The sequence below is a fragment of the Nycticebus coucang genome, chromosome 4, assembly GCF_027406575.1.
Source record: "Nycticebus coucang isolate mNycCou1 chromosome 4, mNycCou1.pri, whole genome shotgun sequence".
Taxonomy (NCBI): Eukaryota; Metazoa; Chordata; class Mammalia; order Primates; family Lorisidae; genus Nycticebus; species Nycticebus coucang.
The window spans coordinates 72,505,666-72,528,974 of NC_069783.1; the positions used below are offsets into that span (position 1 = coordinate 72,505,666).

The 23,309-nt window shown below is 41.1% G+C and overlaps 3 protein-coding genes across 4 annotated transcripts in view; 1 reads left to right on the forward strand and 2 right to left on the reverse strand.

Moving 5' to 3' along the window:
• Positions 1 to 6,974, reverse strand: part of DUSP11 (dual specificity phosphatase 11) — a 25,854-nt gene extending 18,880 nt beyond the window's left edge. Inside the window, exons 1-2 of one of the 2 annotated variants that reach the window (XM_053588302.1) lie at positions 6,697 to 6,930; positions 4,916 to 4,991 (exon numbers count right to left, since the gene is read on the reverse strand). In XM_053588302.1, coding sequence (XP_053444277.1) covers positions 4,916 to 4,991; positions 6,697 to 6,797 — 177 coding nt within the window. In that variant the 5' untranslated portion in view covers positions 6,798 to 6,930. Of the gene's footprint in view, positions 1 to 4,915; positions 4,992 to 6,696 lie in introns of both variants that reach the window. The other variant, XM_053588301.1, reaches the window with a different exon arrangement.
• LOC128583768 (ret finger protein-like 4A) lies at positions 1,317 to 2,452 on the reverse strand. Its single transcript, XM_053588303.1, has one exon. It carries the CDS (start codon positions 2,272 to 2,274, stop codon positions 1,390 to 1,392), a length of 885 nt encoding a protein of 294 aa, XP_053444278.1. The 5' UTR covers positions 2,275 to 2,452; the 3' UTR covers positions 1,317 to 1,389.
• C4H2orf78 (chromosome 4 C2orf78 homolog) lies at positions 6,935 to 20,808 on the forward strand. The gene is made up of 4 exons (XM_053589348.1): positions 6,935 to 7,031; positions 12,444 to 12,563; positions 16,669 to 17,427; positions 18,872 to 20,808. Exons 1-4 carry the CDS (start codon positions 6,935 to 6,937, stop codon positions 20,806 to 20,808), a joined length of 2,913 nt encoding a protein of 970 aa, XP_053445323.1.
• The last annotated feature ends 2,501 nt before the right edge of the window (positions 20,809 to 23,309 follow it).

Here is a 23,309-nt window from a genome sequence, read left to right on the forward strand (position 1 = left end):
GATGCTTACAATAAGATTCAAAGGAAAGTTTCTAGTCTACTGGAACATAGAAGGTATATTACAATCCTTTTTTCCAGAGTGATCGAGGGAAGAAAATAAACTCATTTCCATATATTTATTTATGTTTTATGTTGGTCTCCTAATCAGACTATAAACTCCCAGAAAGCAGGGATCACATTTATTTTGTCTACCACTATTTATTGTTTATCCAGCTCCAACTAAGTACCTATTTAGGTGCTTATAAATATTTCTCAAATAGATATATATTTGGATATATATATGTGGATTATATATATAAAGGATGGTTTTCATTGCTTCTTTTATGTACATGGCTTATTTCTGGACTTTGTACTCTGTTGTACTGATCTGCCTGGCTATTCACAGACTTCAGTTGTTAGAGCAGTTTTTTCATACACTTTAGTTCTTTCATACACTTTCAGGTTCACAATGAAAAACTGAGCCAAAAGGACAGGCAGTTCCTACAAGTTCTTTCTCTCTCTCACCTCACACAGCCCTCCCCACCATAAACATTCCATTATCAGTGTGGTCCATTTGTTACATTTGATGAACCAACTTTGACACATAATCATCAACCAAAATTCATACTTTACATTATGCATGTTTCTTTCTTTGTGTTGTACATTCCATGTACATATGTTACCTATATTTTATCACACACACAAAAGAAATGAGTTCAAATATTAACTCACTCTTTTCTGACTCTGTCTCATCATCTATAAAATTATTAATTGTAATCATCTATGCTTTGAGGTTATTACAGATAAGCACTTAACCGGAGATATTAGTACTACTGCTACTTTGTCAGCACATGAATTTTGTAAGGATTAACTAATTTAATGTATATGTAAAACCCTTCTATGGGTTTTGATCAATATATAACAACAAATATCCACCCTTACAGTATCTCCTGTGCTTCAAGAACACACTTTTAACATGGCTTTAGTCTCTGGTAGGGTCAGACTGACCCCTCTCCTTCTATTATTCTTTTTCTGAATTTTCCTGGATACTTATGTCTATTTTTCTATGAATTTTAGAATCAGCCTAACTCAAAATTTCTTTTTTTTTTCATATTCAAATTATTGTTTATTATTTAAGCTCCACAACATACCAAGTTGATCTTACAGAAAATAAAAATGAATATACTCCAAACTGTGTAAAAGATCAAAATACATACTGGAACAGAAATATAACAAGAGTCTCCCCCAAAATAACATGACAATATTATTCTATATCCAAAATATAAATGTTTCCTAATTTATATAGTGAAATTGTATTCATGAGTAATAACACGACCCACCACTTTTTCTTGCTATGTTGTCACACTAAACAGAAACATTTCTAGCTCTGGTTCTGGACACTCAGTAATTTCTACAGACATTTTGTGTTCATGGTTTCATTTGCCCTGCCCATAATGAGGGATGGTTCAATACCTGGATTCACTGAAGGACTGACTCCCAGGTAGCTTTGATCATCATCAGTTTCATTTGAAGGAGCAAAAAATGGCCGCAGTGGTTCCACAGCAGGAATGTTACTGAATGTGAAGATATGAGACCCATCGCCGACATGGTAGAAGGAGACGGTACCCACGTCCATATCCAGGAAAATCCCCACCCGGTGAAGCCAGGGATTCACCAACACAGTTGTCAAGGGCAAGGTGCAGGCAGTGAAAATCAGCGATTTTCTCACACCCACAGTCCAGAAGCCCCATTCTGTAGACAGTGGGATCTCCCCTTGCCTGGTAACTGATTCCTTGCAGATCCCCACATCCCATTCTTGGCTCCTCCCCACGTCCACTTCCCAGTAGTGACGGCCAGAAGTGAAACGAGGAGACCCCAGGACACACAAGGCACTGAATCTCTCGGCTTGCCAGCTCCTATTCTGGTTGAAGCACCCACAGTGAACCTTCCTTAGGTCATCAGAAATGATGAGACTATCGTTGGCTGTGTCTACATCAAAGGTCATATCCACTTGGAACTTCCTTATCCTGGGGTTCATCTGTAGGATAGCTCTCAGCTGGGGCTCCAATTCATTGACCTTGGACACCAGCTCCCCCAGCTGCAGATTGGGCTTGATGTCACCCTTTTGAGATACCACAGGGCAGATGGGGCACAGCAAACCCTCCCCATGGGGCTCCTTCTCCAGTGAGTCAATGCACTGCAGGCAGCAGAGGAATCCACATTTCAGGTACATGGGTTTTTTGAGATAAGTTAGGCAGGTAGAGCATTCACTTGTGTCTTTAAACTTCTCAGCCATGGCCACTGTCTCTCTTGCACTATGTTCTCTCCTGGCTTCTAGCTGCTCCCAGGGATAGCTGAGATCTGGGGTAACTCAAAATTTCTATTATGATGATGCTAAATGTATAAATTAAGAAAACTGGACAGATTTACAATGTTGAGCCTTCCACACAACACTGTAACAGTTTTGAAGAGTAAATTAATTACAACTCTCTGCAGTGAGTTCCTTTTTTTATTATTATTATTTTTTTTTTGAGACAGAGTCTCACTTTGTCACCCTTGGTAGAGTGCCATGGCGTCCTAGCTCACAGCAACCTCAAACTCTTGGGCTCAAGTGATCTCTTGCCTCAATTTTTTCATTTTTAGCAGAGATGGGGGCTCTCACTCTTGCTCAGGCTGGTCTTGAACTCCGGAGCTCAAGCAATCCACTCACCTCAGCCTCCCAGAGTGCTACCATTACAGGCATGAGCCACCTTGCCCGGCCTCCAGTTAGTTTCTTGCAAAGACTTGGAGCTGATGGATCAATTATCATCTCCATCTAGCCACACGATAACCTTGAATAATTTATGCCATCACCTCCGTAGGTTAATTGTCTGGAGTAATTTCTCCCTCCTTTGAATTCCTAAGCATTTCTTACCACAGCATGTGTCACTTACCATATCCCACTTCATATTCTAAGGTGCTTCAGAGGTCACCATCAAGTATTGAGGCTGCTTTTCCTTGGATAACTTCCGTAAGAGACACAGGAAGCCAATGCCATTTTTCACCACCACACAAAGATAGTTCATCTCCCTAATTCTGCACGTACAGAGACTATATATACTAGGAGCAGTTAGACATCTTCGTCTGTACTGTGACACTTTAAATGCCATGTGAGTTGTATTTAACTTATGCTAGTTTTGAGCCTGAGGCCTCATGAAACATATATAACTCATACGTCTCTTGACCTACCGTGACCTAATAAAACACCGTGGCCCTAAGGAAAAACAATTTTTTTCTAGTATGAGAGGCAATGTGTTAAACAATTCCAACACTGAATAAAATAACTTAAGTATGCAAAGCTAAAAGAGGCCTTTAATGATGATGTCATACAAGAAAGATTTGTAGCTGTGTAGAAGAAAGGAAATTAAAGAGTTTTTTTGGTTTCTCTTCTCTTGCTGATGTACTTTTAGGCAAGGGGCAGAGCAAGGACCCTCTGAAAGCTCAGGAAGCCACTTTTAGAGGCCATGAAGTAGAGACTTGAGGAGTTAGGACAGTAACATAGAGGAGGAAGTGTATGGGAGAATATGTGGGTGGGGAAGCCATTCATTCATTCAAGAAAAATTTGTAAGTACTTTTTATGTCAAACGCTGTGCTTGGTGTTGGTGGATGTGGATGTGAATAGAAACCATGTCTTTATCTTTCTAACTAACTAGTTTTTAAGTCCAGAGGTACAGAAAAGCTGAAATAGGCAGGTGAAAAAGGAATCCTGACCCATGAAGTCACCAATTAAATAAATTACCAATATGTTCAAAGTGGGCTTTTTCTAATACTGATCAATGCTACACTGGGTAAGTTTAATGAAACATGAATCTAGAAGACAATATTTGCTCTTCACTTTTTCTTCTCATCTTTTTTGTCTGTCAAATGCTTATTCCTTTTTGCCTGTCACTGCTTATTCCATTCCTAGTTCAAACAAAAACACAATCTTCAGAGTTTCCATGCTAAATTCCTGACCATGATGATCCAAGGCATTCCTTTTTTGGTGTGACAATGGAGGGAATGGGTCCCACTGGCATTTAGTGGGTGAGAGTCATGGATACTAGATAGCTTACCAATATCAAAATAGTCGTATAAATGTGTCCCATAACCTGAATGACTTTTGAATATCCCAGTCAACATTAATGTAGATAAATACTGTTAAAATTTATGTTAGTCTTAACAACCTAGCTCTAATTCATGAAGTATTTTTTTGTACAATTTTAACATACATTGAATTTTCCAGGATAGTAATCACTTTTTCTTTTTTAGAGACAGGGTCTCATTTTGTTACCCTCCGTAGAGTGCCACGGTGTCACAGCTCACAACAACCTCCAGCTCTTGGGTTTAGACGATTCCCTTGCCTCAGCCTCCCAAGTAGCTGGGACTATAGGCGTCTACCACAATGCCCAGCTATTTTTTGTTGCAATTTGGCCAAGGCTAGATTCAAATCTGCCATCCTCGGTATATGGGGTGGGTGCGCTATTCACTAAGCCATAGGCGCTGCCGGATAGTAATCACTTTATCAACCAGGTAAAGACTATATTTCACTTTGCTTGGAAATCTACTAAGAACTGTTCACTATGATAGAAACTCCTACTACAAAGGGAATAAAACCCATTATTTGTAGTTCTTGCACTTATGATGCCAGTGACTATTTCTCTGTCTTCTGGTGCAGTCATGTCCAGTTACATACTATTTGAAATACATATTACTTAATCATAAGTTAATTTCATTGCATTTATTGCATTTAGGGTGTTCCCTTTAAAATTATTCATAGAAGTAGGTTATATGTACCTACAAGTTTCATTTCAGGTGATGCTACAAAGTATTCGCTATTAAATGGGAAAATGGAGTGTGATAGGGTTGAGAAGCAGTGTTCTACATAATCAATTTAGATTACTGAATTAACTTCTGCTTACCTTTTGCAAAGGAACTTTGAAAGCAATGAAACGAGTCCCAGGCATCCGCTGTCCAACTGGAAGATAGTCTTTCCACCTATTGAGTATATATTTTGTTAGCCAAATTGTATGTTAACCTTGTTACCCTGCAGAGAATGAGACTACCTGAAAATGGAAATCACAGCCCACACAGTACGTTTCCTCTTCTCTCTGCTTTACATTTTACCACTCCATGCATTCAACCTTGATTTATACTATCTTTCCTATTTTCACATCCTTTTTTTTTTTTTTTTTTTTTTGTGGTAACATATTGCTCTACTGTCCTGGGTAGAATGCAATATCATCGTTGTAGCTCACTGCAATCTCAAACTCCTGCACTCACTCCAGTGATCCTCCTGCCTAAGCCCTCTGAGTAGCTGGGACTAGAGGCATGTTCCACCACACCCTGTTAATTTTTCTATTATTTAATAGAGACAGGGTCTCGCCCAGACTAGTCTCAAATTCACTTTCAAACGCCTAGTTTGAGACTAGCCTGAGCCACCACACCCAGCCCCATTTCCTCATTTTGAAAATATACAAGGCTACAAGATAATGCAAAGTTCTCCACAAATAAGACACACCTAAAACCAGAAATGACTGGAACTTCTGTATCTCTGATAAAACTTAGCCCAGTTCCAAATACTAAGGCTACATATATAAAACATACATATACAAGGCTACAAGATATAGACAATAGGTACCAATAATAGGTCAGGCAAGACCCATAATAAGGTGCTCCTGGAACGAAGTTGACACATTCAAAAGATAACTGGAGAAATAAAATGAAAGGGACTTAATGAAGTAAAAAATAGGGGACAGAAGGCCAAGGGAGGTGGTTCATGTATGTAATCCTAGCACTCTGGGAGGCCCAGATGGGTGGATTGCTGGAGGTCAAGAATCAGGAATTTGAGACCAGTCTGAGCAAGAGTGAGTGGGTGGTGGTTCATGTATGTAATCCTAGCACTCTGGGAGGCCCAGATGGGTGGATTGCTGGAGGTCAGGAATCAGGAATTTGAGACCAGTCTGAGCAAGAGTGAGACCCTGTCTCTAGGAAAAATAGAATAGGTAGGCATAGTGGGCAGGCCTGTAGTCCCATATACTCGGGAGGCTGAGACAAGAGGATCACTTGAGCCCAGGAGCTGGAAGATGCTGTTAGCTGTGACACCGAAGGCAATATACTGAGACTCTGTCTCAAAAAAAAAAATTAGGGGACAGAAAGTCTCAAGGAATAAAACAGTTCGCTTAAGAGGAAAGTGTCAAAAATCAATCATTCCAACGTAAAAAGGAAGATCTCTCAAAGACCTTTTCAGAAGGAACACAGCATGATCATTGTGATTTCTGTAGACATAAACCAACTTTCCATGTAAGATCTCAGGGCGGCACTGCTGGGTTCATTCACTCAAACTATTACTCACATTTTCTGTCAACATAGCATTACTTAAGGAAGAGGGGTTCAATTTTGGTTATTAAGGAGGGTCCCCAACAGTAAGAGTCCCGCATTAAAGTAGTCCTTCCAGATTTTAGCTCAGAACGATGGCCAGAACTCGCTTTTAAAAGAAGACAGAGAAATCACAGGACATAACAGACATTGTCCCTATCAGCAACTCCGGGTGGCGCACAAAAAGTCAATGCCTACAAGCAATGGGGTGGACAAGCCAAGCGCGTGGCAGTGACAGTGAGAGGCAGAGATCACAACAGATGGAGATCAGGCCCAGAAGTTACGAGCTGTGGGGACCGTGCCTAGGAATCAAGGTATACTTTACCTTTCCGGGATGTGATTTCCGCCCTTCCTCTTGGCTGAGGAGCGTCCAGAAAAGTCGCCTCCCCGGCCCCAGCCACTGCGGGCATGATGCAGCTGGCTCATATGGGCCCCAAGAAGCCGCCTACTCAAAGTCAAGCCGGCCAAAAGCGCCAGTCCGGCGCCCTTGGTGCCTGAAAAAGACCCTCCACGGGAAGAGCCTCGCCGGAAACCCACACAGCGCCCCGCACCTCCTATTGCGCATGCGCCACCGCCCACGTGATAGCGTCACCACGCCGGTTTACAGAGACGTTCGATTTGTAAACAAGACTTTAATAGCTACAGCGCCCTCCTTGGCTGGTGGCCCGTAGCACAGATAGATGAGGTCGAATCCCTTCGGAATTCAATCGGGGGTCCCACTGCCTCCCATTCCTTGTGTGTTCTTCCAGATATTTCCAAGTGCTTACATTGACATTTTGTATATATGTACACAATATACACAATACAAAAATACAAAATTGTACCAAAATACACAATTTTGTATAGTGTATTTTTATACAAAAGGAGCACCCTGAACATACTTTACAGTATTTCTAGAATACCGATTTCCCAATTTATATGTACCTCCATTCAATTTTTTAATGACTGAAGAGCATTTCATTGATTATAAGTAACATAAACAAAAGCACCATAATTTATTTAACCAGTCCAATATTGATGGACCTTTAATTATTTTAGGGTTTTTTTTAAGTCTTCTGTTACAGACAATGCAGCAATGTAAACATCCTTACACAGATATACAACTATATCTAAATTCCTAAAAGTAGAATTTCTGGAATTAAAGATACATACATATTTTTAAAGAGACTGCCTAATTACTCTCCAAAAATATTGTATGAACATACACACCTATTCATGGCCATATTTTTGTTGGGTTCCTATTACATTGCTGGTATCATGCTACAGGTGGACAGCATACATTTATGTTTCAGAAAATACCAAACAACAACAGAGGATGGAGCTCAAGTTCAAGGTTTCTACACAGAATCAGCTATGAAAATCTGTACCTATTAGAAAAACTTGGAATTCTGCTACAAATAGAATAGCAAAGCATGACCTATAGTAGGTCTAAAGACAGAAGAGAGTACTAAATTCTAGATTAAACTGTAATTATGATAGAAGATTATTAAAATAAATTTCACTTTTTAGTTTTTAATTGATAAAAGTACCTTATATACATTTTTAGGAATTTTCACAACCATTTTAGAGCTTGGTAAACTGATGATCAGAAATCACAGTTATTGAATAAATGAAGAAATGAATGAAGAGGTAAAAAATCTACAAGCTTTAGGGCGGTGCCTGTGGCTCAGTCGGTAGGGCGCCGGCCCCATATGCCAAGGGTGGCGGGTTCAAACCCGGCCCCGGCCAAACTGCAACCAAAAAATAGCCAGGCGTTGTGGCGGGTGCCTGTAGTCCCAGCTACTTGGGAGGCTGAGGCAAGAGAATCACTTAAGCCCAGGAGTTGGAGGTTGCTGTGAGCTGTGTGAAGCCATGGCACTCTACCGAGGGCCATAAAGTGAGACTCTGTCTCTACAAAAAAAAAAAAAAAAATCTACAAGCTTTATTAATGTTTTCAGATGGTCACATTCCAACCTTAAATCCATAAGCATTTCCAATTCTGAAAATTTCCACATAATTAAAATTATTTCAGTATTAGTGAGTTGTTAATTGGAAAAAGACAAGTGAGGCTTGGCACCGGCCACATACACCGAGGCATATACATATACACCACATACACATACAATGACAACTACAACAAAAAAATAGCCAGGCATTGTGGCAGGCGCCTGTAGTCCCAGCTGAGGCTGAAGCAAGAGAATCACTTAAGCCCAAGAGTTTGAGGTTGCTGTGAGCTATGACACAACAGCACTCTACCGAGGGCAACATAATGAGACTCTGTCTCAAAAAAAAGAGAAGTTAGTATAAGATAATTTGCAAACCTATCATTAGGCATATTCAAATTCACCATTAATTTATAAAATACTCTTTAGGAATTTATGAAAAATCCAACAGATATATAGTGGCCAAAAAGTGCAAATGGTACAACTGTCTATAGACGTGACAAGATACAAAAAGTGACATAAATCTATCAGAAGCCAGAAAAGCTACATTGATACTATACTTCCAATTTGCTAAAAGACACAAACACTCCAGACCTAGGAAGAGTAGGGTTTCTGGAAAGTATGGGAACTAGAAAAACATAGGCTTTTGGTTGGGAGTGGATACATGAAGTAGAAGAAGGTCTTCACATGTGTGTGGTATACTGGAATGGAAAATATAGGAGCAAGGGATATTAGGAGCACCAAACAGCTAAGTAATTGATACTAATAAATCTACCATAATCTGGTAGGGCCCTAGGTACCATGTATGGGTTTGAGGGATTCTAGTCTTAATAAAACAAAAAAGAAACTATGGAGAGAGTAAAAAGGTAGCTTCAGGGGTAGAAGGACTGAGTAAGCTACACCAAGATAAGTCTTAAGTTATCCAAATTAAGTCTAATTAGATACAAAATTCAGGGAATGAGTCTCTGAGACAAGACAACACTATAAAAACCGAGGCTTTAGGTCATGGTAGGACTTGATGCTAAGTTCCAGAGTGTTGGACTAAAGCTCTTTATTTTTCTTTTATGTTTAGTTTTTTTATAGAGACAGGGTCTTGTTACCTTGTCTGGGCTGGTTTTAAACTCCTGGATTCAAGCAATCCTCCTACCTCACCTCCCAAGGTGTTGGTATTACAGCTGTGCACCACAGTTCCTGGCTTGAACTAAAGCTCTTTAGGTTCTTCCCCGTACATTTAAAGATTTATTCTAGAGATTAAGATGACACAAGCTAAAAGAGTGCAAGCTAAAGTTAAGTAGCTAAGCCAATGACCAGTAGTCAGTTACCAGTAGTCAGTGACCAGTAGCCATTGACCAGTGACCTCCATACTGGACACATTTCTCTATGAAGAGAAAAGAGTTCTAGAGGCTGGGTAAAACCAAAAACTCTAGTATTTGCATAAATAGAATTGAATGTTAGAAATGAATATTATAATATGTAAACATTTTATTGCTATCAGAAATAATCCTACCACACTCCTCCCCATCTTATACCACCCACTCTAAACTATAGTAGTTAGTTCCCTGGATTTCTGTGAAAACATTGAGAAAACAGAGACTGGTCTGGTTTGCAGATACTTAGTAAATGTTGTTAGTTTCACGTTATATGCTAGCATCACAGAAGTAGGCTCTCTGAGGAATGAAGCTAAGAGCAAAGGGGAAAAAACTTTGAAAAACTTTACATAGCTTAAGCCCATCTCTACATTGCCACACCTTTCATAATTTCTTCTCAGAGAAGCATTACCCTTTCCACACACAATCACTGAAAATTCCTATCTGATAATATGAAGCATTGTTGGAAGAGATGGGAAAATAGATCTATAAATGCAATATTTACCTTTAGAGGTCTAATCTTGAGCTTATATTCTCTTGGGCTCTTAGCACCTGTATTATTCACGCAAATTCACTTGCACTAGAAAAGTCCCTAGACAGATTGAGATGGACATCACTAAAAGCTTACTACCACCAAAAAAAAAAAAAAAAAGATTATATCCATAGATTTTCTCCCCCAGACCAGCTTAGTCTGCATATACATCATTAGTAACTTGGACCTAACTCACTTTATCAGGGTTACAGGAGAAGTTAGTGAGAAAAGCATTAACTAAGAGAACAAAAATGAAGGCAATCCAGGCCAAATTGGGCTGACTGCAGACATCTGTTCCTTATACCTGGGCACGTGCAACTCACAACACCTTTTCCCAAACTCCTATTTCATTTCCTCCACAAAACCCATCAGGTCAAAATTAGGTCATGTTGCTTCAAAATAAACAATCAAAAAGAGAAAAACATAAAACATGCTTTACAATGTTAGATTCCTTAAAAATATGACAAGGAAAAAACTGTAGAAAAGCAGACATTTAGGGCGGCGCCTGTGGCTCAGTCCGTGGGGCGCCGGCCCCATATACCAAGGGTGGTGGGTTCAAGCCCAGCCCTGGCCAAACTGCAACCAAAAAATAGCCAGGCGTTGTGGCGGGCGCCTGTAGTCCCAGCTACTCGGGAGGCTGAGGCAAGAGAATCGCTTAAGCCCAGGAGTTGGAGGTTGCTGTGAGCTGTGTGAGGCCATGGCACTCTACCGAGGGCCATAAAGTGAGACTCTGTCTCTACTAAAAAAAAAAAAAGCAGACATTTAAAAGCAATCTGTAGTCTACAAATATACTAATGAATGACATGGATGAGGTAATATGACATAAAACACAATGAAAAAATACATTTAAGATTATTCTCTTTAGTGTACAGAATTCATAGTAGTTTCTGGACTGTGTAGCTACATTTAAAAATATTGGTTTATGTGTTCTGTTAATTGAAAATGAGATCAAAGTGTGTCATCTTGTTTCTCACAGAAACTAAAAAATACCGTCACCTTGCCTGTACCCTACTCTCCACTAATGTCTTCTTTCTCTTAACTATTCACCTCTTCATTTTGCCTTGGCCTTGTGCCTGAGCATGGCAGACAGAGAATCCTAGAGGCCCAGGATTCTAAGTAGCTGCAAGGGGGAGGAGGCTACAGTAACTGCCACAATGGAGTCTCACACGTGAGAAAAGAGAATATTCTGAATGCCTCTCACATTTAAAAGAGAAGGATGACAGAATGTCTGCAGAGGTCAAGGAGCCAGAGGTAGTAAATTATGGGCAAAAGAATTGAAACCTGAGACTGAAAGAGGGACAGTCTGCAGTCAGCTTTGTCTTCTACCTCCCTGGAGTTTGCCTCTAATGGACAGAGTCCATTTTTTGAACATCATGGCACAGAAAAGAAGACCCCCCACTCTGGAAGTTGACAGGAAGTAGCATCACGAATATAAGAAAGCGAGATCAAGGCTTGTCCCAGAAACAATTTGTAAAATCAAGGGGGGAGACCAGAAGAAAGATGCAAGTCCAACTTGGCCCAGCCCAGCTCAGCCCAACCCAAGGAAAATAGCACTCAAGAAGAAACTAAAAAGAAGAGCCTTGGACCACATCATTTTCCACAAGGTGCACTCAATGAACTTCACCCTACTCATCAACCAAGTTATAAAAAGAGCTCTTTAATCCCTCCGTTTGGTCTTTCAAAACTGTAGTAAGTTCACTAAACAAATCAACAACTGTAATTGCTCAACCTACTTGTCCCTTTCCTTCCTACCCAATGATATTACAACTAATATTTAGTTGTCTAAATAGTTGTCTATTTTAAATCGCATACGAACTATATGGACACAGTGTATAATTATAAATGTATAAAATTATAACATTATGACCATAGCATACTAAATATAAATAACTATTAGTTAATTATATTAATGAACATCTGTAAGAAACTTTGAGATGACTTCCTTAGCATAAGAGCTTGGGGGAAAGTGGGACTATCATGTCTGTCTTTCACCTTCCCACAGCTCAGCTGTGATCGCTCTCCTACCACTCCCTCCACCCAATTCCTTCTTCTTATTGAGAATCTGACCTCCCGATTGGCTACCTCATACCTTTACACTGCCTGCTTTGTGACATCATTCTCCCACCAAACCTACCACCACCTGGTAGCATCTTGGGGTTTCCATGGAGCTATTTGTAAATAAATTTGGATCATTGCAACTGACCAATGACCAGTAACCAGTAGCCAATGACCAGTAGTCAGTGACCAGTAGCCAGTGACCTCCATACTGGACACCTGTGCTCTCTGGCTTCAGCCACTCAGACATCTTCTAGTATTGTCTCTTCATCCCTTTTGTCTTCAGTTAATGTTTCCTCTTCTCTGACCATGTCGGGTAAGGAAAGAAACATTTAAAAGTTTTCGATCAGATTTATAGCCCTCTACATTTAGTAGCAGAGTCAAAACAGCTTGGAATAATGGGGGACAGTATTGAACAAGAAACCTAGAAGCCTAATTTCATTTTTGGCTTTGACATTTATTAGCTGTGTGACTTTGGATGAATCATTTATCTCTCAAAATCTGTTTCCTTATTCTGTTACATTAAGATAATAGACTGATTATCCTTTCTGGTCCCCTTCTAATATTGAGTCTTTTTTTTTTTTTAAGACTTTTTTTTTTTTTTTTAAGACTTTTTTTAAGTCTCACTATGTGTCACCCTCAGTAGAGTGCTGTGGTGTCACAGCTCACAGAAACCTCAAACTCTTGGGCTTAAGTGATTCTCCTGTTTCAGCCTCTCAAGGAGCTGGGACTACAGGCACCAGCCACAATGCCTGGCAATTTTTTTGTTGTAGTTGGCATTGTTGTTCAAACCCACCAGCTCTGAGCTACAGGCGCCACCCTAATATTAAATCTTAAAGGGCATGCATACTGAAAATGAAATCAGATACTTTTTTTTCTCTTCAGCCTAAAATACCCAGAGAAATCAGATACTTTTTGAGGATTGTTTCATCAGAAACTGATGGTAAAAATCTCAGCAGTGTAGGAAACAAGCATTATATAGCAAGATGTTTCATCTGTAATTGTCTCCAGTCACTATTACTTCAAATTTAGTATTTTAAATTTAGTGCTGATCAAAAAGTAATATTCAATTATCTGGGAGTTGTGAGGAGGAATGTTTGAACCCAGGAGTTTGAGGTTGCCGTCAGCTAGGATGCCATGGCGCTTTACCCAGGGCCATACAGGAGACTTTGTATAAAACTAATAATCACAAGTTTGGATTTTCTATCTAAACATTGTGAAAAGAAAAAATCGGGAGACAATGGAGAGCACTGGGCGGTAAGGAGGCAGATATTCTAGATTAAGGAAGTTTGGGACTGTTTTCGTTAAACACAGGTCAACAGGAAAGAACGTGGAGAGAAAAATATGAGAGAGGAGAAAATATAAGAATGAATCTATGGAGACCACGGAGGAGTTTGTAGTTTGAGATGAAATGTTGAAGTGAATCAAAGATTTTAAAGCAAGAAGAGCATAGAATGAAATCTACATAGCAGGGCAAAATGAGTTGGTTTTAGCAAATTAATGGATTAGAAAGGAACTAAGACTAGAATGTCACTGGAAAAAATCAGTTTATCTGAAAAGTCACAATAGTTTGGCTTTTTTCTATTGCCTCCTCGAACACAGGTGACAGTTGACAGTTTTGAATATAAACATTGTTTTAATTTAAACTTTTATTCTTCTTAACTTCTCCTACCCCTTAGCCTGAATATAAACATTTAAAAAGTATGTTTATATGCTTCCTATAAACAAGAAACTAATGAAAGGGGTTCCCTAGGGGGACCAGAAGAAATAGAATTTGCAGTGTTTCATTATAAACTATATGGATGTTTCTCCTATTAAAAATAATACTAAGTTTTTTAAAATGATGTATCCTACCTTGCACCAGAAGGACAGACTCGTTTGTATAAGTAGTATTCAAGTAAAGTTTGCTTTTCATATTTGTTTTTTCATCCTGAAACAGAGTATATACTGATTAACAGTCATGAACTATTTTTAAACCTAACAAGAAAAAGAAAGACCTACCTAAGAACAAAAAGAAAAATCCCTACATCTCTAATTCCACATTTATCTAAAACAATTTTCCAGGCTCCTTTGGGAATTCCTACATTAAATTTTTAAATTAGATTTCAGCAGTGATGGTTTTCTTAGGCTTTGGGAATGAATGACATTTTCCTGGATATTGAAGATAACTATAATCTAGGTTTTGAGGATAATATGAAAACCTTCATGATACTTTTTAAGTGTTCTTTTCTCATTGTTATATAGCTATATAATAAATATCTACTTTTACTGGGATTGATATCTGTAATTTTCCAGGTCATAGAGAATTATGACTGAGCGCAATAATTGAACTCCCTTACACTTACTGTTTTACTCTCTGCTTTATACCTTTTTTCTTTTTCTTTTTTATTATCTTGTAATTTTTGGTTTTGTGCCCGTTTTATTGAAAACTGTACACATACACATGTTTCATGGCTACATGTCTACATGTACATGCTTATTTACTCCATTTTGCTGCTTTTTACACATGCTTTACTGATATAGTTTCTCTGTCATTATGTACTAGTTACAAACTCATTCAAAGTACCTTCTATTGCAGTCTGTTTTTTGGTTAATAGCATTCACTAAAATAGGGTAGATAATATTCATTTTTCACAATGTAACATGTATGATAACAGGACTTCATTTATTAGTAAGTTGACTATGCTTTCAGCCAGGCACGCTGGCTCACACCTGTAATCCTAACACTCTGGAAGGCCAAGGTGGGTGGATTGCTTGAGCTCTCGAGTTTGAGACCAGCCTAAGCAAAAGCAAGATCCTGTCTCTACTAAAAATAGAAAAACTGAGGCAAGAGGATCACTTGAGCCCAAGAGTTGGAGGTTGCTGTGAGCTGTGATGCCAGGATACTCTACCCAGGGCAACAGCTTGAGACTCTGTCTCAAAAAAAAGCTGTATATTCTTTTTAGTTCTGTGATGTTATAAGTTTTTTTTTCCCGTCTTTCCAAAACTTACTATGTCTTCCTCTACATAAACCATACATAGTATATCACTTTTATTCATGCATGAAGTATCACTGTTATTATTCCTATTTATAACTACTTTACAGATGAGTAATCTGAAGCTCAGAGGGTTTAAACAACTTTTTTCTTTCAAAAGCATTTCTTGCCAGGAGTGATAGCCCATGCCTGTAATCCTAGCACTCTGGGAGCCTGAGGTGGGTGGATGGCCTGAGCTCAGGAGTTTGAAAGTAGCCTGAGCAAGAGCAAGACCCCGTCTCCACTAAAAAATAGAAAAACTAATCAGGTGTTGCAGTGGGCGCCTACAGTCCCAGCTCCTCAGGAGGCTGAGGCAAGAGGATCCTTGAGCCCAAGAGTTTGAGGTTGCTGTGAGCTATGATGCCATGGGACTCTACCCAGGGCAACAGAATGAGACTCTGTCTCAAAAAAAAAAAAAAAAAATTCTTGAGAAACTCACTCTCAGGTAGTAGTTTTAAGTTTTAACTTAGGACCAGAAGCCAGCTTGACAAGGGTAAAGAATGACCCTTTATATCAGTGGTTCTCAACCTTCCGAATGCCTCCTAATGCCACAACCCTTTAATACAATTCCTCATGTTGTGGCGACCACCAATCATAACTGCTACTTCATAACTGTAATTTTGTTACTGTTAGGAATCATAATGTAAATATCTGATATGCAGGATGTATTTGCATCATTACAAAGGGGTTGCAAACCACAGGTTGAGAACCGCTGCTTTAGATTAACCAACTGGCCTGAGCTTGAGCTGTATTTGAACTCTAGGAAATGGCATGTGATCTGCACAAGCAAAGTGAGACACTAAAGATTATAGTGGTAATAGTTGTACTGTTATCTAATGAACAAAAAAAGTGCTTATATTAAATGTTCTATTTCTCCTAATTTCTGGACTTTGTTCAGAGCAAAGAGTCCTGGCAAATAAGTCAGCTTGTGAAACCTGATAATGATACTAACATAATGAGAGAACTTCAACAGGTCAATTTGACTTCTTTGAGCCTCAGTTTCCTCACTGGGAAATGAAAATGTTAGATCAGAAGTTCTCTAAGGCCCTCCTTATTCTAAAATGCTCTGATTCTAGGACGTTGTTAGGAGTCAATACCAGTGCTGCTCAGGGGAAATACAGGGGAGGAAGAAGATTGCTTCTAGCCTAGGGAACAAAGTATGAACCAGACCACTTGGGCCTTCTGCACATCTGTGCCCAAGTTGGATGCAAAGGGTAATTCATCAGAAGAACACCAAATTACTCCAGCACTTAACAGCCACCATAAACTGTTTTGTTTTGGGTATCTCAGTGAGTATTGGTATTAGAGGCTTTCCATTTGAAGCAATCTTAAAACAATGCTATTCCTCAAATATAGTGAACATTTATTCATTTTATCAGTTTTTTCATCACCTCTTGTTTCCTACAGAAAATTTCCAAAATTCATCTTTACTAGGAACTGCAAATTCTCTGCAGCTCTCTCTTCCTGTGGTAAGCAATGAAGCTCCTCTAACAGGAAGTGTCTGCAACTTCTCCAGAGTTTCTGCTCCAGCCGTTAGCTCAGCATGGCTACTCCCATCACCCTCTGGCACCTCTTTCCAGTCACTCATGGGTAGTGCCTACCTTTACCAACATTCTAGCACAACCATGTTGCCTGGGGTTACTGGCCAAAACCAGATCTCCACTTCAAATGCCTCCTATCCAGGTATTTTTGAGTGGGATATCACAGGAAGCACTGAAAAGTCATCTTCACTTGGGGACCTCACTGTGACTGTTATTGACCCGGACACAACTCTTTCTTCCATGTCTATGACAAACCAATATGATAAAACTTCAGATGCCAATACCTTGGTCCCTCTGTACCCATCACTCTCTGCCAGCCTTGTTCAGGGGACACCATCTCACATTCCAAATCAAGGACATAGCCTGTCACTTCCCTACCAGGAAGGAAGCCAGGTCTATTACTATAATCAAAGCACACTAGGACCTCTACTGTCTGGAGAACTTAGCCCATGCCTGCAATCCTACGGCTCTATGTCATACACAGGGAGCATGGCCTCTGCCTCTCAACCAGAAGTGGTGATGGTGCTAAAGGAGATTCAACCTACAAATGTCCTACCAACTGCCTCCACGCCTAGAATCTACTATTCTATGTCTGCTCAACCCATTACGGACACAAGTTTTCAAGGTAAGTACAAACAGCAAAAAGGGATAGGAATAAATTCAGCATTCAAAAAGAGGTTCAAATCTGCAGTGGAGGAGTCCACAGATAGGCAGAATTTACATCCTGAGACTTCAACCATTACCTTTGCCTAAGACTCCCCATTTTCATTACGTGTCTATAATAAGAACACCTAATGTAGGTGGGAAGGTAGAGAACTATAATAGAGCCACCTGTGATACCCATGAGAACTCTAAGAATATACTGAGGGCTACCACACTTTTGCTGCCCTAGTGTGCTGATCGGTTGGTTCCTCTGCACCATCACACGTTAATTAACTCCCTCCCTCAATAGAGGGCAATTCAGAACTCTTAAGGTGGTGGTGAGATTTTAATGTTCCTTAGTTTACACCAGGATTTAAGACCTTGTATTCAGAGATATTGCCTAAAGCAAGCAAAGTCAGATTCCGTCCTTGTTTATATATTTCATGAGGAAGAGCTCCAATCATTCTCCTAATCCATGTAGTGAAGGTTTGTATTCTCTCAGGAGAGTGGAGATAATTGAAAGAAACTTACATCAGAATGCTAGGCTGCACAGACATTTCATACTTTAAAAGCTGGGTGCAGTGGCTCATACCTGTAATTCTACCACTCTGGAAGGCCAAGGCAGGTAGATTGCCTGAGCTCAGGAGTAGGAGACCACCCTGAGCAAGAGTGGGACCTCATTTCTAAAAATAGCCAGGCATTGTGGTGGGTGCCTGTAGTCCCAGCTACTTGGGAGGCTGAACAAGAGGATTGCTTGAGCCCAAGAGTTTCAGGTTGCTGTGAGCTATGATGCATGACACTCTACCAAGGGTGACAAAGTGAGACTTTGTCTAAATAAATAAATATCACTTTACTTTTTTTTTTTTTTTTTGGAGACAGAGTCTCACTTTGCCACCTCAGTAGAGTGCTGTGGCGTTATAGCTCACAGTAACCTCACACTCCTTGGCTCAAGTGATTTCTCTTGCCTCAGCCTCCCAAGTAACTGGGACTACAAGCACCCACCACAACGTTCAGCTATATTTTTAGAAATGGGGTCTCACTCTGGTTCAGGCTGGTATCCAATTCCTGAGCTCAGGCAGTCCACCCATCTCAGCCTTTCAGAGTGCAAGGGTTACAGATGTGAGCTACCACGCCTGGCCCCAAAAATCGCTTTACTTTTTACTTGACTATGAAATATATATACAACCCTATGAAATATATATCTAGATATAGATAGATAGATAAAAGAAACAGTGACATCTAATGTTAACCAGTCACAACTAGGACAGTCACTGCCTATCTCCTAATGAGGAACCTTGTCCATGGTACTCAGGAAGAGCTAGTAGAAATGCCTTGCTCCCTGTTAGAAGGTGCCTGACTGCTACATTTCTGTTTAGGGAGAGCATCTCACTTACCAGGGACTGATTTCTTCCTTCATTCCTTTGTAGTGATGGAAACTTCCCTGGGGATGGACACTTCCCTAGGGATGGATACTTCCCTGGGATTGCAACCTCCAAGCCAGACACTTTCTCTGCCACAAACTCCAGAATTCCCCAAGTCCTGCAGTAGCAGAAATATCCAGATAATTGAGAGTAACCCACCTCCTGACTTCGGGGATATTTCTATAATAGCTCCAGTCCAGAGTCCTTCTGATTTCTTGGCACTAAGTCCAGTTTCCAGCCAGGAAAAAACAGAGAATAAGGATTTAGATGAGATTAAAATGAAGCTTCCAAAGCCTCTGGATGCCTATCCGATCCCAATAGAAAACCATGATCCTCCACTACTTCCTTTAGAAATCCCTGATATTCACCAGCTTCTGGCCTGCATTGATCCTCTTGGCCATGAGGTGCAGCCTGAAGCCAACATTGCCAGTCTAGGAAAGAACAGCCTGAGTCTTGAGGACCACAGGACACTTGAAAATGAGATGGAGTCTAGCAGTAGTTTTTCAGACATCACTACACTAGTGAAGGATATTCACCTTCCCCAGCTCTTTGATTCCTTAAAAGATCTTGACCAATCCAAAGATCTCACAGGGTTCAAAGCCAAAGATACGGAAGCCATCAAGGTGAATCAGGTACAGGAAAAGTCAAGTGTCATTAAAGATCCCTCTGATCAAGTCAAGAAGAACAAGCTTAAAGCTTCTGAGCCTCTGAGTGATGCTCCCAAGGCCAAAATCCAAACAAAGAGTCCAGAGAGCCTGTTTGGGGAAGAAGTGATTATTGTCAGTGCCAGTGACAGGGCTCCTGTGAACACAGCTAAGTATTCTAACAGCAAACCTCAGAAAGCTGCATCTAGCAAGAGCAGCAAAGCTAAGGGTCATAGGCAGGAAAAGACCAAAAAGGCTAGAGAAAACAATGCCAAGAAAGTTGAGGAAAGTAAGCGGTCAGGGAACAAAGTCAAGGCAGAAGAAAAGCCAACCATTCCCAAGATGAAGCGGAAGAGAAATCAACTTGAGCTTAGCCAAGAGAATTTTAAAAAGCCTCGAAGCTGCCTCGGCATGCACATGCTGGAGTCTGTGCAGGTTTTCCATGCCCTGGGGAAGAAGAATGATAAAAAAACTGGACTCACTTCCTCCTGGAACCTGGGGAATTCAAACAACACCAAAGACCCCAAGCCCTCCCCAGCTTTCAAATCATGGCTGGATACCCGACGTGAGGGTAAAGGTTCTGAAAAAACTCAAGTCAAAGCCCAGAAAACAGACAGCAGTGCTGAAAAAGAATGCTCATCTCCATCAGATTATGAGCTACCACCACCAGGGAAGGTCAAGTTGGTACCTTTGCCCTTTCCAACCATGGAAAAACCTCAAGCTCGACCTGTCCCTCGACGGCCACAGTCTGTGGCCTCACATAGACCTGCTGCAGCTTACCCTGTCCGGCCCGGTTCTACTAACTCAGCTCAGTCTTCTGCAGTTAATTCATACAGACCAGCTCCTGCCAATGCATCTTTAATAGGTCCTGCCAGACCAGCTCGGCCAATTTTGACCAATTCAGCCAGACCTGGTTCAACCAACCCTACCCAGCTTAATGTGCCTCAGTCTATTGCTTCTAAGCCTGCACTTTACAAAACATCATCTTGCACTTCTTTCCGACAGGAGCCTATTTCTAACGCTGTGACCAAGCCCCATTCACCAGCCAAGCCTCGAAACCAGTATATTCTCCAAGACTTCAGCGCCCAACCAATTCCATGGAGGAAACCTGATATTTCTGGGCCAGTTATATCAAGGCCTATCACAAAAGAGCAGAGGGCAGAGCGTGAAGCCATGAAAAGGCAGGCTCAAGAAGAGCGTGAGAATGCTGCCAAATACACCTCTCTGGGGAAACTGCAGTATTTCATTGAGAGAGAAAAAGAGATGGAAATTTCACAGTACTATGGCTATGTAATGTAAGAAATGCTAAGCTTATTGGTACCATTTTGAGTACCAGGTGGTTTTCCACATAGATAGATAGGTACAAATTTCTCTATTCTAACATATTTTAAAACTTAATAAAACTGAACAAAGAAATGTAATAGAATTAATAGATGAGTAATAAAGAAGCTTTTAAGTTGTGATATGCTGTTAATTGTGGTTTTTCTTTGGTGGATGTGGGGATCAAAGGCTGCATTAGAAAGAAGGGACTGAGGGCGGCGCCTGTGGCTCAGTGAGTAGGGCGCCGGCCCCATATACCGAGGGTGGCGGGTTCAAACCCAGCCCCGGCCAAACTACAACAAAAAAATAGCCGGGCGTTGTGGCGGGCGCCTGTAGTCCCAGCTGCTTGGGAAGCTGAGGCAAGAGAATCGCGTAAGCCCAAGACTTAGAGGTTGCTGTGAGCCGTGTGACGCCACGGCACTCTACCAAGGGCGGTACAGTGAGACTCTGTCTCTACAAAAAAAAAAAAAAAAAAGAAAAAGAAAGAAGGGACTGAAAATCGGGTGGGAGAATGGGGGAAAGAATTAAGAATTGAGGAAAGAGGAGAGAATCTGTTCCAGGAAAGCCAAAAAGGGACAAATTTTGTGAGTTTATAATCAGTAATGCGGCAAATTGCGGAAGTAACACACAGAGTCTAAGGTTAGGGCTGAAAAGAATAAAATTCAGATTAAGTTGGAGATGGCAGAAGATGAGTCTGGGTTAACCACAGAAATGTAAACAAATCTTTCATGGAGGATGGCCCTCTATCTCATGATCTACCAAATTAAGTATTTTAGAAAATAAGATCAGGGCACATTCCCAACAGATTTGGGTTACCTTGTGTATATGTCATCCATAGCTGATAAAGGAGAATACGAAACATAAGGGAATCTACCAGGGGAGTAGCAAGGGGCCCTGGTATCCTAGGACAGCTGACAACCCTAGCAAGTGAACTCCACCAGTGTGAGGCCCACTCAGAACAGGGCCTGGAATATAAACGCCACTTACTCAACATCTGTGCCCTGGGCCAACGAGATGCATTACTTTAGTTAACCTTCGCAAGGGCACACAAGGCCAGTATCACTGTGCCACTTTACTAGGGTGGTTAGCAAGGGGCTGGGATCACAATGCATGCGCGGCTCATGGGCCTCCGAAGTCCTCAGTGATTTCCAGCGCCCATAGGCAGCCAACCTGGCTTTCAGAGCACAGCATCCACACGAGATCAAACTTCTGGAGGGGCCTAAATATTAAGCTGAGAGGCCTGCCATCCTCCTCAACCGACCCCGGCGCGTGATATCTTCTTGGCCCTTCGCCATCAACTGGAGCGCACGAGAAAAATCAAGGAGTTGGGTCCATTCCCACCGGAGGGCAGCGATTGGAACGCGTGCACGCCAGGTCACCTTCCAAAAGCCGCTGGACCCAGGCGCCCAATGGTCCGGAGGCGCTGGTTGGGGAGGGGAGGAGGGTGAATTTGGGGAGCTCTCAAAGCACGGTGGGAGAAAGGGTGCGAGACTATGGGGAGGAGTAAAAGGAGGGCGGGAAGGGAATGGAATGGGGAAGGGGGAGATGGGACAGCGGGTCGTCACTATGGAAAAATCAGAAAGTTAAATTTTTTTTTTTTTTGAGACAGAGTCTCAATCACCCCGGATAGAGTGTGATGTCATCGCTCACAGCAACTTCAAACTCTAGGGCCAAGCAATCCTCAATAGCTGGGCCTAAAGGCATTTTTCTACTTTTAGTACAGACAGGTCTCGCTATTACTCAGGCTGGTTTCAAACTCCTAAGCTCAAGAAATCCGCCTGCCTCAGCCTTCCAGAGTGCTAGAATTACAGGTGTGAGCCACCGCGCCCGGCCGTAACTTACATTTTAAAGATATTTATTGAGATACTGTATTGATTTTTCTTAGATATAATTCACATGACAAAATTCACGGTTTAAAAATAATACAATTAGGGCTGGGTACGGTGGCTTGCGTCTGTAATCCCAGCACTTATGAGGCCAACGCAGGTGGATTGCTTGAGCTAAGGAGTTTGAGACCAGCCTAAGCAAAAGCGAGACCTCATCTCTTGAAAAAAAAAAAAAAAAAAAAAAAAAAATCCGGGCGTTGTCGCGGGCGCTTGTAGTCCCAGCTGCTTGAGAGACTGAGGCAAGAGAATCACTTGAGCCCAAGAGTTTGAGGTTGCTATGAACTGTGATGCCACAGCACTCTACCAGGGGGGACAAAGTGAGACTCTGTCTCAAAATAATAATAATAATAATACAATTGAAGCCTGGTATTGTGGCACACCCATAATCCTAGCACTCTGAGAAGCTGAGACAGGTGGATTGCTTGAGCTCAGGAGTTCCAGACCATCCTGGCAAGAAAGAGACCTGTCTCTGCCAAAAATAGAAAAACTAATCAGTGTTGTGGCAGGTGCCTGTAGTCCCAGTTGAGAATCACTGCAACCCAAGAGTTTGAGGTTGCTATGAGCTGTGATAAGGCCATGGCACTCAACCCCAGG

Excerpts from the sequence above, each read along its gene's own strand:
- LOC128583768 (XM_053588303.1), bottom strand. The coding sequence starts at position 2,274 with ATGGCTGAGAAGTTTAAAGACACAAGTGAATGCTCTACCTGCCTAACT.
- C4H2orf78 (XM_053589348.1), top strand. The coding sequence starts at position 6,935 with ATGCGCCACCGCCCACGTGATAGCGTCACCACGCCGGTTTACAGAGAC. Across the intron at positions 7,032-12,443 it reads TACAGCGCCCTCCTTGGCTG|CCAGTGACCTCCATACTGGA; the intron begins GTGGCCCGTAGC and ends AGTGACCAGTAG. Across the intron at positions 12,564-16,668 it reads CTCTTCTCTGACCATGTCGG|AAAATTTCCAAAATTCATCT; the intron begins GTAAGGAAAGAA and ends TGTTTCCTACAG.